Consider the following 15224-nt stretch of genomic DNA (forward strand, 5'->3'; position numbering starts at 1 on the left):
GTGTATTTCAACTTACATATAAAATAACAAACCTGTGAAAATTAAGGCTCAATTGGTCATCGGAGTCGGGAGAAAATAACGGGGAAAACCCACCCTTGTTTCCGCACGTTTCGCCGTGTCATGACATGTGTTTAAAATGAATCCGTAATTCTCGATATCGAGAATTGATATTGTGTTAATGGGTTTTTTTTTCCTAAAAGAATATCATTTCATGGAATAATATTTCAAGAGAAGTCTTTCACCATTACTTTCTGTAAACCCTATAAGTTATTTGTAAATCTGTGAACTGTAACTTTTGTGCTGTTCCGAAAGTGTCCAATGGCTTTAAAGAGTCGGGTAAGGATACATGCTCCGGCAGTTTGTTTTCTTTACACTCGGTGCACAGTGACCATTTTATTCCTGCAACAGACGGAGACAAAATATTTTTTTATGTGTTTTCAGGGCTTCGCTGGAAATCAGTATGAGGGTGGCAAAAGCGCGCGAAATGAAATGCTTCTCAAGAGAGGGCGCGTCTCTTGAATAACTAAATGGTACATAATAAGTTAATGCAATACAAATATAACAATTTCTACGACCGTCACATATCTAAACTGTTATTAGGATAAGGGTTTGGGGACCGGGTTCTCTGCCCTCTGGTAAAAGGGTTGAGCATGGTTCTAGACTTGTTTTGAGTGTGTGTGAGATCGAGCTATCTCTTCGTAAACAAAAAAAAAACCGTGGTGAACCCCCGCCCAACCCATATCCTCAAGGAAAACAGCTATTAAATAAACTACTCTTCAACTACTATCAAGGTGTAATGTTACACTATACAGATGTTCTTAAGCAGCCAGGGTGACAAACTCCAAGTGCCCAGTTGCGTCAGATACTATAACTTGACACTGCTGCACGTTGTTGTACAAGTTTATAAGTCTAACCAAACTCACCATTAGTGTACACTTGAAATGTACTACATGTTATGAGCTTTTATGACAATTACTGATATATGGTAAAAGGGTCACGTTGCCTTGGATCGGTCGAGTTGGTCAATGAAAAGCTTTCAAAACCGTGATTTATGAAATGCTTATGGTTAGAAAGATGTTTTAAAAGTATAATATAGTTATCAACACATATATGCCTCGAAGTTACACGGTTGTTCTATTTACTTTGCGAACTAAACACGGCCGGCCATTTTATGGTGACAAAATTTTGTCTCCACAAAAAGGCGTGTCGTCTTAGTTCACGATGTACGAGGTAAGCTGTTCAGCTTCGAGGCATATTTGTGTGGATCATTATATAACACTTTTAAACCATCTCACTTTCCATATATGCATTTTATAACACACTGTATGAATAGCTTTTCAAAGACCAACTCGTCGGATCCAAGGCAACGTACCCATTAAAGACACTGGACACTATATGTATTTGTCAAGGACTACACTTGGTGTATCTCAACACTTGCATAAAATAACAAACCTGTAAAAAATTTTGCATCATCGGTCGTCGAAGTTGCGAGATGTTAATGAAAGAACAAATACCAACCGCTCCCTCTGAAGTACTCTAGTTTTCGAAAAAGAAGCAATGTTCCACGAATTTGTAGAGACCTCTGATTTAGAATTTGAGGTCTCGAAATCAAGCATCTGAAAGCACACAACTTGGTGTGACAAGGGTGTTTTTTCTTTCAACATTATCTCTCAACTTCGCGACGACCGATTGAGTTCAAATTTTCACAGGTTGGTTATTTCATGCATATGTTGAGATACATCTACCGCGACGGCTAGTCTTTGAGATTTACCATTAGTGTCCAGTGTCTTTAGAAAAACATTTACAAATCACAGTACAAATGTTCCATGTACATTTGTAGACAGTTTATCAAACAACGGTTACATATTGCAGCCATATTCAATATGGTTAAGAAGAAGGAAAACAATTACAGGTCAATAGTGAGGCGGTGGTCACGAACGTCAAATTTTAATTGAACACAAAATTGGAAACTAACTAAAAACTAAATAATATAAAACAAATTAAATAAATTGTTCACGGATGACAAACCAATTCGTAGATCGTTAACCTGATTGTAAAACGCCCCGCATGTCTTTCTATTTCGCGAACACAGCCCGTTCTACCATTGTTGTATTGTGTACAAAGCATTTTCGCCTGCAAGCTTTAGCTGTTATGCCACCGAATTGTATATCATCCCTGTCTAACTAATCAATTTGTGTATTTTGATTGAACAAAACTAAAGTTGAAAAAACACAAGATAAATGAGTCGAAAATAAAACCAATCACGCTATTCTCTTTATTTGCAGACCAGCAGTACGTTACCGGGTGTCATTTCGGAGCGCTTCAAATGACGTGCTCTGACGTCACGCTGAATGCTTCTTATGGCAACGATGTGCCAAATAACATCAGATTCATGTAAGTACCGGACTAAAAATGTTGTTTTAATAACAATTCAAAACAAATCACAATGTCTATTCATTCAAAGGACACCCAATCGGATTCCAAGTCTTAACTTTGTAAAACAAAAAACAAAATATTATAGTAACTGTAAAAACACTTCTGCGGTTGACGGCGTGCATTCAAATGACAGTGTTTTGAAAGTATGCCTGGGAGTTTGCTTTGTTGTACTCCCACGCTGCAACAAAGCGGCTTTACAAATTGGAGCTCCGAATTTTCGCGTAACATGAGTGATGACGTAGTAGAGCTTTTCGCGAATCCTTCAGAAAAGCGCTGGATAAGGGTTTTCGAAATGATAGATTTGTTTTACAAAATTTAAATCAGCTTTACAGTCATATGACTCAATTTACTTATTGATCGACAACAATTCAAAATATGACATTCAGCAAAGATCATGGCTTGGCATTTTTGCTCAAGTACCCTTTTCAGTTCCTTGTAGGTCAAAGCCTTTTCCACACACCCATAATACATTTTCCCAATGTATAATCCTACCATTAACCTTTCCCTAAAACCTAGGACTAGACAGCTAATTTATAACACACTAAGTTAGGTTATAGAAATAATAATGTTGTTCCTTCGAGATAAATAATTAATCTTACAGAAACCACAAGACTCATCTGACATAACCAAGTAAGAGACAAGGAGAAACAAACACACAGATAATTAGTTCACATTATGTGACAGTGTTAACAAACAAATAAATACTCATAAACAAACAACAATCAAAAAGCATAAAACACACGTTTAAAGGAACGTTACAGATGCGAATAAGTAAAAACAAAAATGTTGAAGATCACAGACTTACATAAACTTACACGGTCTAATGACGATGAAGGTTGAAAACATCCCTTGAAACATTCATGTCTGAAATGTCATATTTGATGAGAAATAAATAATATAACTTCGCGTTTGGAGTTTATCGCTCAGTGAGCGTTTTATTCCTTTTTTTATTTTGGCATCGATCGGAATGCAAAATTTCAAATCGTATCTGTTTTCACTATTCTCTCGTGACCCAGATGGCCGATCGATCTCGAAGTTCTACAGGTTTGTCAGTTTATGTATATGGTGGATTACATAGTGCTTACACAGTCAGCAACTGTTTTGTTAGCAAAAACCAATTTTGTAATGTTCCTTTCATAAAATGAAATTAATGGTCTTATCAATGTGTTTGCTATGACCCTGTTTTATTTAATCTTGTCTGCTAAATAATTATGAAGAGCACCCCACAATGTCAATAATTCTTATGTTTTTCATTAAACAAACCAGCAAAAAAAAGTTGACTTTTGGTTCGTCTGGACGAAACGAACAAATAGACAACAAGTCAGGCGTACCAACAAATATCAAATTCAATATAAGTAGCATTTGAAACTTTGCATGGTGGAAATACGATATGGAAAGGTTTGCGGTAACACCATGTAATGACTATCTCTAATGAGTTGGGGTGGTTCTGAAAAGAACCGTTGGTTTCAACTCGACATTTCGATCAGTATGCTTTGATCGTATTCAGGAGAAATTGAGGACATTACACTAGGGATTTTAGATGATGATTCTATTTAATAGCTCATGGATACCTTGTGGTGTTAATAGGCGATGTCAGACAGTCGAACCAATGTAGTCCCTAAAGAGTATCGAGCACAATTCACTCAAAACGAGTTTCATTTATCAGTTTCAAGTTCATGTATAAAGCAAGGCACATAAAGCCCGACAGACAAAGCTGATAGGTTCCGCAAACACGTCAAACGATCAATGTCAATCTAATGTACCTGAAGTGTATAACCAAATATGATAGTCATAAACATGGAGGTAGAAACACAATATCTAGATCGGTAAATAATGCAACGAGGCGTCGCCATACTTAATAAACCAATACGCATAAGGGTGGTGGTGTGAAGAAAGTAAAAAAACATGTTGACAAATGTGGATATATTTCAGGAGTGTCCCCACGGGGTTACAAATGAAATCATTGCCTGATTTAGGAAATCGGACAAATAAACTGAAATACTTGAGCTAAAAAACCATGGGCTTGTTTTATGGTGTTGCGCGGCACCAATTCACCCTGTGGATGCGAACGGGGGAGCTCTGTGGCGAAATTGAGGATATTACACGAGGGATTTCAGATGATGATTCTAGTAGCTCATGGTTACCCTGGGGTGTTAAACGGCAATGTCAGATTCTGTATAGAGATTTCTAGACTAGACTCTTATAATATATCAACGCGATGTTACATTTTTACTGCCTTGTAAAGCATTGTGAGAAACGGCGCACTCTCTGAAGTTCGCAGTTTTTGAGAAAGAGGTAATTTCTCATTCAAAATTGTATAATACTTCAGTCTTGAAGCCTCTTTTGAGGCATTTGAAATCACACAAATTTGTTCATGTATGCTTTTGTTGAGAATACGGCCGTCGATTTCACAAAACTTAGGACGAGTCCCAACCCTGCACTGTAGCATGCAGACCTTAAGATTAATCCTAAGTTAGGACGAGTTACTCGTCCTAACTCGAGATAAGACGAGTCCTAACTCTTGTGAAATCGACGGCAGGTCTTTGACACTTACCGAAGGTGTCCAGTGCCTCTTAAATTTGATTAGCTGCCACTTACCATTGACGTTAAGGTTCTAGTGGCATATTCAGAGTCTATCCACAAAAAGCTAACTGAAATTAACATATAAATTTCCCGGTCGAGAATCGGACAAAGCACTGGCATCGTTTACATGAGCATAACCTAGGCAACCAATACTGTTTTACTTTAACTCGACTTAAATATATAAAGCATGTTATAAAAATACGTGAAACATAAGGGGGATGATCCAGCTTTATCTCATAAACATTAAATCTCAGTTTGATCAAAAAGAGACATTACCACCACCCGGATGCTAGGACCCATGGAAGGGCCCTGTGGGGGCGCCCCCCCCCCTCCCACAAGGAAGACTCTGGCTGACGTTAACAAGATCAGTAGCGGTACTTCGTTCCACAATAATTCCAAATTTACTGAAGCAATTCCAAGCTCATGTAAATAACATTGGCAAGCTCCAAGCATTTCGGATCCATTAATCTAATATTGGGAAGTGCTAGTCATTGATTTTCCCCGCTTAAAACTCCCGCCAGAAGCTGTTTCGCTGACCTAAATAGTTAACTGGAACAATCTGGGTCTCGAAAACGCCTTGTCTGCGCAAAGTGTAACAAAGTAACAACTCGCAACATCGAAATCCACTTTTTAATCACCTGCAGCTTATTTAAACGAATTTAAATATTTGTATTTATTCCCGTTGACGAAGCTGAGTTTGATTTATATTATACGTAATACATGTACATTTTTCACAATTGAGACTTACTGAGAGTGTAAAAGTACCATAAAGAACACACTGTCATTTGCATCGCGACATCCCAATCAAACTGTCTGAAAGTAAAACATTCTCGAGCGAGTTGAAAGTGTTTTTCCTCTGAATAGTTCTCACCACTCTAGGCTATAAATTGTGTTTATGGTTTGTTGATACGTTATGGGTTTGTGAACCTTCTGCTGTGGCGCCGAGCTGTTGTTCGCTGAAGAGAAATGTAGTAATGGGGAATTACTCTGCACCCTGTTGATGATGTGCATGAGGAGGAGATGCGATCAATTGTGGGTGGTTTTGTTACTTTGTTCATTATTTCAACTGCTCAGAACTAAAGGCCATTGGTGCAATTTGTAAAGATTTCGTAAAAATGAATAATGTTGAGCTCCTGGTAAATGGTGTTTAGAGGTGCCAGAGATGTAGTAATTGTGAATAGCTCTGCAATGTGTTGATGACGTGCATGAGGAGGAGGAAATGTGATGGTGGGTGTGTAATTGATTGTTTGTTCAATATTTAGTCGAAAGGCCCTCAGTGCAAACCGTAAGGATTTTGTAAAACTGCTTTAAAATACTATTTGAGTTCCTGGTAAATGTTCAACTAAATTCAATTCAAAAATAGTTTATTAAAAGAGGTAACTGAATAACACATTCCATGATCTAATAATTATAAACAATACATCACATAGAAGTTAACAATAAAGAGACAAACGAGAAAAATGTATACGTTGTCAAAAATACCTTGGAAGACAACCAGAAAGCATAATGTGGTTCAGAGGTATCTTTTGGTAAAGAGATGTAGTAAAGGGGAATGACTCTGCACCGTGCTAATGATGTGGGAGGAAGAGGAGGAGGAAGAGGAGGAAGAAGAGGAGGCGTGAGTGTCACAAGTTCGTTGGGGAGAATATCAACGAGCTACGAGAGACGACGAACAGACGGGCTGTCTAGGCGGTCTCCTGGCTCTGTTCAATCTCTAGATGTGGTTTAACGAGCCATTGAATCGCTGAGGAATATCCGGCCGGAAACAGAAAAAACTGTGTCGATCTCAAGACTAGGAAAAGGATGTGTTTAAAAAAACAAATAAAAAAAAAACGCTATTTGATTTAAATTTTGAGACATTTCGGACATGCGTATGACAATGAGTGCAATTTGGAAAAGGGTGTTGGAGTTCATGTCTGTTTTTTGTAAAAAAAAAAAAAGTTTAAACAAAATTGCAAACTTGTACTTTCCCGCATGCCTCAACCAACAAAATGACAAGAATGGTCTGATATAGGATGAGACAACTGTAAAATCACTCCATGCAATAGCAGAAGTAATGTGATTATTTTTCCAACATATCACGACATCGTGTTGTTGTTACAACATCGGATACTCAAGTACGTGATAAAACCGCTCTTACATAGGTAAGACACTGAGGCAGGTATATAGTCTTCTCCTCTTTCTTTTCTGAAAACGACAATAGCTCAACTTACCGGCAGAAACGGGACAAAATAACGAAAATGGAAATGCTTGATTGGAGTTTAGCGTGTCTGGGATTGCACTTGAATGAACGATTGATTGAATTGTTGTTGTAATAGTGTGTATACCTTAAACGCGCAAATCATGTATAAAGTAAAGGTATAAGTTCGGTAATCAATCTTAAAATTTATGAAAATAACAACTTACTTGGTGAGTAGTACAGCAGCTATCAAAAGTATAAATCATTTTAATAACCACCCCCCCCCCCCGCAATCACACAAAAAAAACGTATCACTACACAAAACAGAACTGTAGAGGTTCTTTTTAATAAACCACGACCAATAATTGATACCGCAATTACTACACAAAACAACACAGTACTTTTAAATAAATCTAGACAAGTAATTGATACCGGCATTACGTCACCGTCAAGTCGATTGTTATATTTCTTTACATGGGCCAAACTACTAAGCACCAAAAAATTGCTTGGCATTAAGTATTTGTCCTTGATAAAAAAAAGGATTAGCCTAACAAACAATTTTCAAAAAATTATCAGTGTAATCAAACAACAGCTGTTTACCAGTTACAACAAATGGAGATTTGGCTGGTAGTCCTAAGAAATTTCATGCTAAGCAAGTGTTGATGCTAACTATACACTAATTAAAACGACCGACGAGTCATTAGATTTGCCAATTTGCGTTGCCATGAACTGCGAAGTCCTCACTTACAACTTTATTCATTAAAAATAAAATATTTAACAGAATTTATGGACCAACAATAAAGAAGGTGAAAAAAACGCAGTGGCGTTTTCCAAACACTGGTACGACTAATTGCTTTTGCATTAACCGACAAATCGGTTGTCCATTTTAAATAGAGAACTATTAGTCATTCCCAAGAACCGGCGGATCTCGATTTGCATTGAACCTTTTAAAACTTTGTATTCCCTTTTCGTTTTAACGTTGTTAGGAGGTTAACATGTTTGCAAGGTTAAAAACACAAAGACAGCTCTTTATGAAGAAGGTTGGAGTGTTGAGCAGTCTTCGAAACAGCAGTCCTTTTTAAATTAGGTCCATTTTAAGGCGCGAACTTCTCCATACATGCATTTTCAGCACAGATTCGAAATTTGGTTTCAAATTGACACCAATGTACGGGTAGACTTCAATCTTATCAATTCTATCCGCAAAAACACAGATCGTTTACATAGGCACCCAAAGAAACTTGTCTTATGTACACCTGTGAGTAGTGCAGACTCCCATATTGCCGCAAAAGAGCAGTAAAACGAATTCGAATCTGGATTTTCAGATGCAAGACTATTCAGCAAAATCGAGAACAAGTGAATACACGATTTTTTTTTTTTTTTTTTTTTTTTTTTTTGGGGGGGGGGGTGTTAATATCACAGAAATGTTCCCGGTTCGATTCCCAAGTCGGAAGGACCGACCGTGGGTTCACAGTCCGTATACCGGTACTTGATTACGTCAGGTCTCCCCAAAGTACGGAGTTTTTCCCTGCATCTTAATAATTTAAGACGTCCTTTTGGGATGGGAATATGTCTTCGGATGGGTCAAAAGGCGAGGAACTTGTGATTGCCCGTTGATTGTATGATCAAACGAGTACACATAATAATGAGGAAGACAATTGGGACGCTGAGATCAAGGTTGGAAGGATAATACACCGATGTTTTTGTGAGATTGTATTAGTTCCAAGCCACTAGTTTTCAATTACTACTCACGAAATGGAACTTTCTTGATTGGATCTTCCCATATCACCACTTGCAATTAGACTTTCAATAATTGGCTGTTTTGATCGTTTTCCTCAATTTCTTTTTGTCCTGTTTTAATTTATATTTTCCTGTTACGGTCTGTAGGTAAATCTGACGCGATAGCATTTTATTGCAAAGTTTACACACTTTGCCATCCGGGTTTAATTAAGGTAGCATAAATGTAATGTAACAGATTTATCAACTACCCCTTAGCAAGAGTATTCATGTCAGTTAAGACATTGATGTTCATTGTAAGTGGCGGCTAAAATAACCAAGGAAGACATATCAAAAGAGAGGGCCTAATCAGAAGACATGATTTTGGACACGAGCGCCGGTTCAACTTTTGTTACGACCGACAGCCGTAGCCTGAAAGACACAGATCGATTCGTAGATGTTACGACCAGCAACGGATGTAAAGATAACCTAGCCTTGGCCACAATGAGTTGCCACCGACCCAGTTTCTCTCTGACAAGTCCTACGTATCTACACGACTTCTAAAAATAAAAACCCAAGATTTGACTCCCCACTTTACCAAACATTCTGGTTTAAAAGCCAAGCACTCTAGAGAGAATGCATTACATTATATCAGTGGATGACCAGTCCCGGCTCCTAAGTTCGCTTAAAGGCACCTGGAAATATATTTTTTTTATACTTCAAACATTAGAGTATATGTTCCTGAACAATAAAATAATTTGTTGAATAACTGTTTTTGACGATTTATATGTTTAACAAATTAAATAAAGTTGTGTGGGGGGTGACTCCGCCTACCCCGTTTGTGACGTCAATCGAGGAAGACTTTGCGTCGATCGAACATCGAACACACGTACGTGCAAGTACATTCAAGTCCTGGACGTGAGTTTGTACGTTTGAAAAAGTTTTTTTCTTGCATTTTTCCGGCAATGTCAACCAGGTGTATTGCTGCTGCATGCAGCAAAAACAACTAAAGATGGTGTCAGTTTGCCAAGTTGTCCGGTCCGACGTCTTTTCCAGCGCTGTGCGGCAAACACTTCGAGCCATCGTGCTTCGAGAATCCGGAATACACTACACATTTTGACATGAAGAGAAAAGTTCTTTTCTAAAACATGACGCCATCCCAAAAATTTGTCCAGCTAGTGGGGAAGTCGAAGAAGGTATCTGAAAGACGTTACGAACCTAAAGGAGCATTTGCCTAACGTGAAAAAAATCAGGTATTGTTTCAACTTTGAGGGCATGTTTTTAGCTTGCGCCTAGCGTCACTATGCTGTGTTGGCACTGCATGCGATTCATCGCGCCTCGATTGACGTCACGAACAGCGCCCTCTCGGGTCGGGCTTTTTTTCCAATTTGTAAATAACATGGAAACTAATTTATGTAAACCTTAGTTAGTTGTTTATTCATATTCCACTCATCAAAACACATATTTTAGTGACAAAAGCATTTTTGACAAAATACCACTTCCAGGTGACTTTAAAAACGTTCAAGAGCTTGTCAAGAAAATTTCTCCAAAGTGTTGTTTAAGAAAACACTGTGACCGAAAATCCTCGTCGAAAGAGGACTTCGCTGTTGACACGTAATTCCTCTTAGAAACCTGCCGCCGAGCATTCAACTTAACAACATTCTATGTGTCGCTGTAAACGGCTGACAAGTTAAAGTGTTCCATCACGCTCGATTTTGTTTAAACATTTCTGTGGAGTATTTGTAACACTTACAGGGTTTCAGTGTAAGTGTTGCTTATAAAATATCCACTGTTTATAATAGAGCGGCAAGTTTGAGGTGATGGGATTATGTGTCTTTGATAATACAAGCATTTAATTAGACACACCCCATGGAGTAGGTTACGAAAAATGTATTTTGCCGTTGGGGCCCGTAACATAACTGTCTTCAGGTACCGGCATTATGCATTGATGTCACGCAATTTGAGTCATTTTGAGATTCGTTTGTTATTATACCTATACTTTCCAAAATTTTCATTTTCATTGTGTTTCAAAAAAACTTGATTAAGAACATTTTGTCAGATTTCTTTCATCCACAAACGAGCACGTTTGGGTAATGCTGAAACAACATTCAACCAGTATGTCCACCATAACTGTTGTTGTTTTGTTGGTGTTATTATTTGCCACGGTTTTCAGAAAATTTATTGCATTTGTACTTAGTTTGTCTGTATATAAGTGATTTCTTTTTGTTTTATCAATATTTTTATTCAAAGATAAAACAGCCAGGGGCCGTTTTATGACAAACTTTTTGTGTGTTCGTTGCGTGCCGGCATTACGAGTTTTTAGCCATACACACTTCAACACAGGGTACATAGGCAAATGTGAACTATAATGAACTTAGCTTGGTATTTGGTTGTTGTCGGCTTATTGTTGTTATTCTAACATCAATCACAAACATCTTACCCATTTTTCGTTAAAAAGGATTTGGGGAGATTAAAGACATTGGACCCTTTCGGTAAACAGTGTTGTTCAAGGCCCACACTTTGTGTACCACAACTTCTATATCAAATAACAAACCTGTGAAAATTTAGGCTCAATCGGTCATCGGAGTCGGGAGAAAACAACGGAAAAACCCACCCTTGTTTCTGCGCGTTTCGCCGTGTCATGACATGTGTTTAAAATAAATCCGTAATTCTCGTTAACGAGAATTGATATTGTTTTGCTGTTTTCTCAAAAAGTAAAGCATTTCATAGAATAATATTTCAAGAGAAGGCTTTCACCATTGCCTTCTGTATACCCTGTAAGTTATTTGTAAATCTGTGAACTTTTTTTTTTTCTGATTCGAAAGTCCAATGGCTTTAAGTGCTCGAAGGTTTGCCCCCATCCTTAAAACCAGAGTGCATTCAATCCATATTTATTTTAGGATTACATGTAAATTGGATTCACAAGTGAAATCAATATTGTGTACTTAAGGTCTTACCTGCGTCTTCTCGGCAAATCTTATCCTTGTGTTAAATGCGGTCTGTAACGACAATAGTTTAAGCAATACATTAACTGATATACGAGATGGATTGCATGATAGAGGTGGGGTAGAACTGTGGCCGACTTACTTCGATAATACCCACTCGAGCCACAAAACGTTGAAACGCTTTGCAGACGTCTTTCACTGTCTTCTTAATTTTGTTTTATAGGTTCTCTATTAAGTGTCCTCTCACAGTCTTTGTTGGAGCGATATTGAGCCTATAAATTACACGAATTGTACTTCTCGACTTATTGAAATTCAACCTGAAAGTCCATTGACTGTAATAAATCAGTGCTATCAAAACTTCACGTCTGAAAATGTGAACATAATATAAACATGAGTATTGTTTAAAGCTTTGCATGGTGTGGATTGTAAGCAACAAAAGTATAACTATAAATAAATAGTAAACTTGCGGGTACAACCATGTGTAAATCTCTATTCTGTGATTGTTGGCTCTGAACAGGGTCACGAAAAAAAAACCCAGACACGTCACCACGTGAGCCTTCCCGTGGTGACGTCAGTGCACCTCGGGCCAGCCCCAAGTGACCCAATCCACAAGTGGGGCTCTTGGGGCTGGCCCGAGGTGCACTGACGTCACCACGGGAAGGCTCACGTGGTGACGTGCCTGGGTTTTTTCCTGGTTCGAGGACGAACGTGGGGTAATTGTGTGCCCACGTTCGTCCTGGAAAAAAATATAATACGCAACATCGGGGTCGACCCAGGGAAGCTAAACGAACGCACCCAATATGACCTACCCGAGACCGTCAAAACAAAAAACAAAATGCTTATAAAGGCGATTGTTATGGCTGAACACTTTAAACGTCACGTTCATTTGACCTGTTATCTCAGTCTGAAAGTTCAATGGTCAAACTTACGCAGAAATAGAATCAAATATATAAATATTTTTGTTTTACATTTTTGTATGACTTTGTTTCATTTATTCAGTTGTTGATGTTATAAACTATACATTTACTTGACCTATATTATTATGGTCAACGAGCGGAGGACAAGGGTTTTCAGCACGGGGCACATATGATAATTTGCACACACGTTAGAAACGGATACGGGAGCTCATACACGTCGTAGAAAAACGGATACTGTTTTGTAGACTTTTAGTTGTATTTTTGTCCCAGATCAAAAACATTTCCCACGGAGTTGCTTCCACTGGTTTCTAGCTTGATATAGATAGAAAACTGTTAGTCATTTAGAAGCAAATAAATAAATAAATAAATAAATAAAAAAACGATGAGAAAATGCAAGGTATAAAACACACGTTCATGTTTTTCAAAAGAAAACAATACTCATGATGAATGCGAGCGCACTCAGGTGAAACAACCTAGTTTGCGAAACATAATCCAATACGCGGCCGACGTGGAACGGATACGGTTATCATATCCGTCTCTATCTGTATCTGCACGCTTGCGAAATCTCTCTAATAATAGCACCCCTTTCCCACTGGTAACGCCACCGTTATCTGAAAATGAAACTAGGTCATCAAGCTATCATTGCCTTTCTTAATTATTCAAATACATGACCCTTAACAAACCGCACTACACTTTCAAGAGGATTCAGCTAAGAATTTATCTCTGAAGTAAAGCAAGAATCGCGATTTAAAAATGCGAAAGATCAGTTCCATTGATAGAACTAGAGTTACAAACGAGCTCATACAAATTAGAGCACAATTTGGTTTTGGAGTCAGATAGGTTTTAAAACGTCAAACGTATTACACTTCCAAGATGATTCAGCTATTAGGAACTTATCTCAGAATTACAGCAAGAATCGTGATTTAAAAAGCGATAGGTTGTGACAAATTTAGTTATATACAAGCTTGTACAAATGCAAGTAAAATTTGGAGTGAGATTTAAAACATAAGGCAACTTATACAATTTATCAGATTGGCTCCTTAAGGACGAATTATTCAATATGATGAGGAGATGCAGTATTCGAATATATTTAATGGTTGGCTTGACAATTGAGATTCAGTGTGCAACTAATAGCGAATTTATTGAGATGTTGACCACTGATCGATTGTGCTTTATTTAAAACCACGTATAGATTGTTTGTCGTGTTACTTCGCAAAGTAGTCTACATCCATGAAAAGAGAGGTTTCGCAGAGTCGCGGATACGAATACGCATACAGATATCGAACCGTACGCGTTCGCGTCAAGTGGGCTGTGCAGTTGTGTTTCGCAAAATTCTAACGAATGCCCTCAACTTGAGGCTCAAGAGGGCGCTATTAACAAAAATGGCTGCACCCATGGACAATCGCCATTTCTCTTTTTCTGAAGCAAGGTGGTTAACAAATATCCAACTACATCCATGTATGATACCTCTAATAGACGGTGAAAACCTGGTACATTAAAAAATAACAATACGCTACAAAAACATGAAAACAATGAAATGTTTTATTTTTATTTTTGGGGGTGATGGTTAGGGTTTGGTTTAGGGCTAGGATTAAGATTAAGGATGGGTTAGGATAGAATGTTAAGGGTAATGAACGTGTGTCGGAACATAAACGATTGATGGAAGTAGGGTTTGTTCTGAAAAGAAACGCGCATGCCTTACCATAAGTCTCCAATATGACAACATAGATATACATTTTACTGGCAGGCCTACCTTTTTGATCACCATAAATTCTTGTTGACTATATAATAGTATCAGCATTATTTTCACGTTCCAGTTTGTTTCAAGGAGGGCAAATATAAGGTATTTATTGATGTGTTTAATGTATAAAAATAATCACCATTACCCAACACTAACAGATAAACACTCCAATAAAACATATGTCATGTGTCTGTCTCATCAATGTCCATCGGGTTTTTGTTTTTCCTCCCTTCTCCACTTTTGTAATCTCAAGAGATTACAAATATACGGCTACTGCAGCAATTCAGAAGAATATCAGTATGTCAACATTAATGAGTTAAAAATGCACACCAATACGAAATAAACGAACCGGTGTATTATATGCAGCACACAACAAGACTCGAGACAAACGCGACCAAACGCGCTCAAGACCAAACAAGACCACGCCCCACCCCCGCAAAAAAAAAAAAAAAAAAAAGTTTTCAACTTTCTGAGTTATGTGACAATTTGTCTAATACCTTTATAAAGTTTAACAATCTACTGCTGTACACTTTGACGTGCATAACACAAGACACGAGACCTTACGAAGCAGTTATCGTCAATTAAGTGTCCGGCTTAAAGGACCCAAGTGTCCATTAAACTGGTACTCAGCCCACACTCTGCTAGTGAAAAACACCAGAGCTTGTGTCCGGTTCGTTTGACCACTCAGTGATACCCACATGATGAACACA

General features: G+C 38.0%; 1 protein-coding gene across 1 annotated transcript in view; it reads left to right on the top strand.

The window, feature by feature from the left end:
* LOC139950141 (uncharacterized) overlaps positions 1–15224 on the top strand; it is a 145743-nt gene that overhangs the window by 60455 nt on the left and 70064 nt on the right. The window contains exon 4 of the mRNA XM_071948767.1: positions 2286–2394. Within this exon, the coding sequence (XP_071804868.1) occupies positions 2286–2394 (109 nt within the window). The remainder of the gene's footprint in view (positions 1–2285; positions 2395–15224) is intronic.

This window comes from Asterias amurensis, chromosome 17 (assembly GCF_032118995.1).
Source record: "Asterias amurensis chromosome 17, ASM3211899v1".
NCBI lineage: Eukaryota > Metazoa > Echinodermata > Asteroidea > Forcipulatida > Asteriidae > Asterias > Asterias amurensis.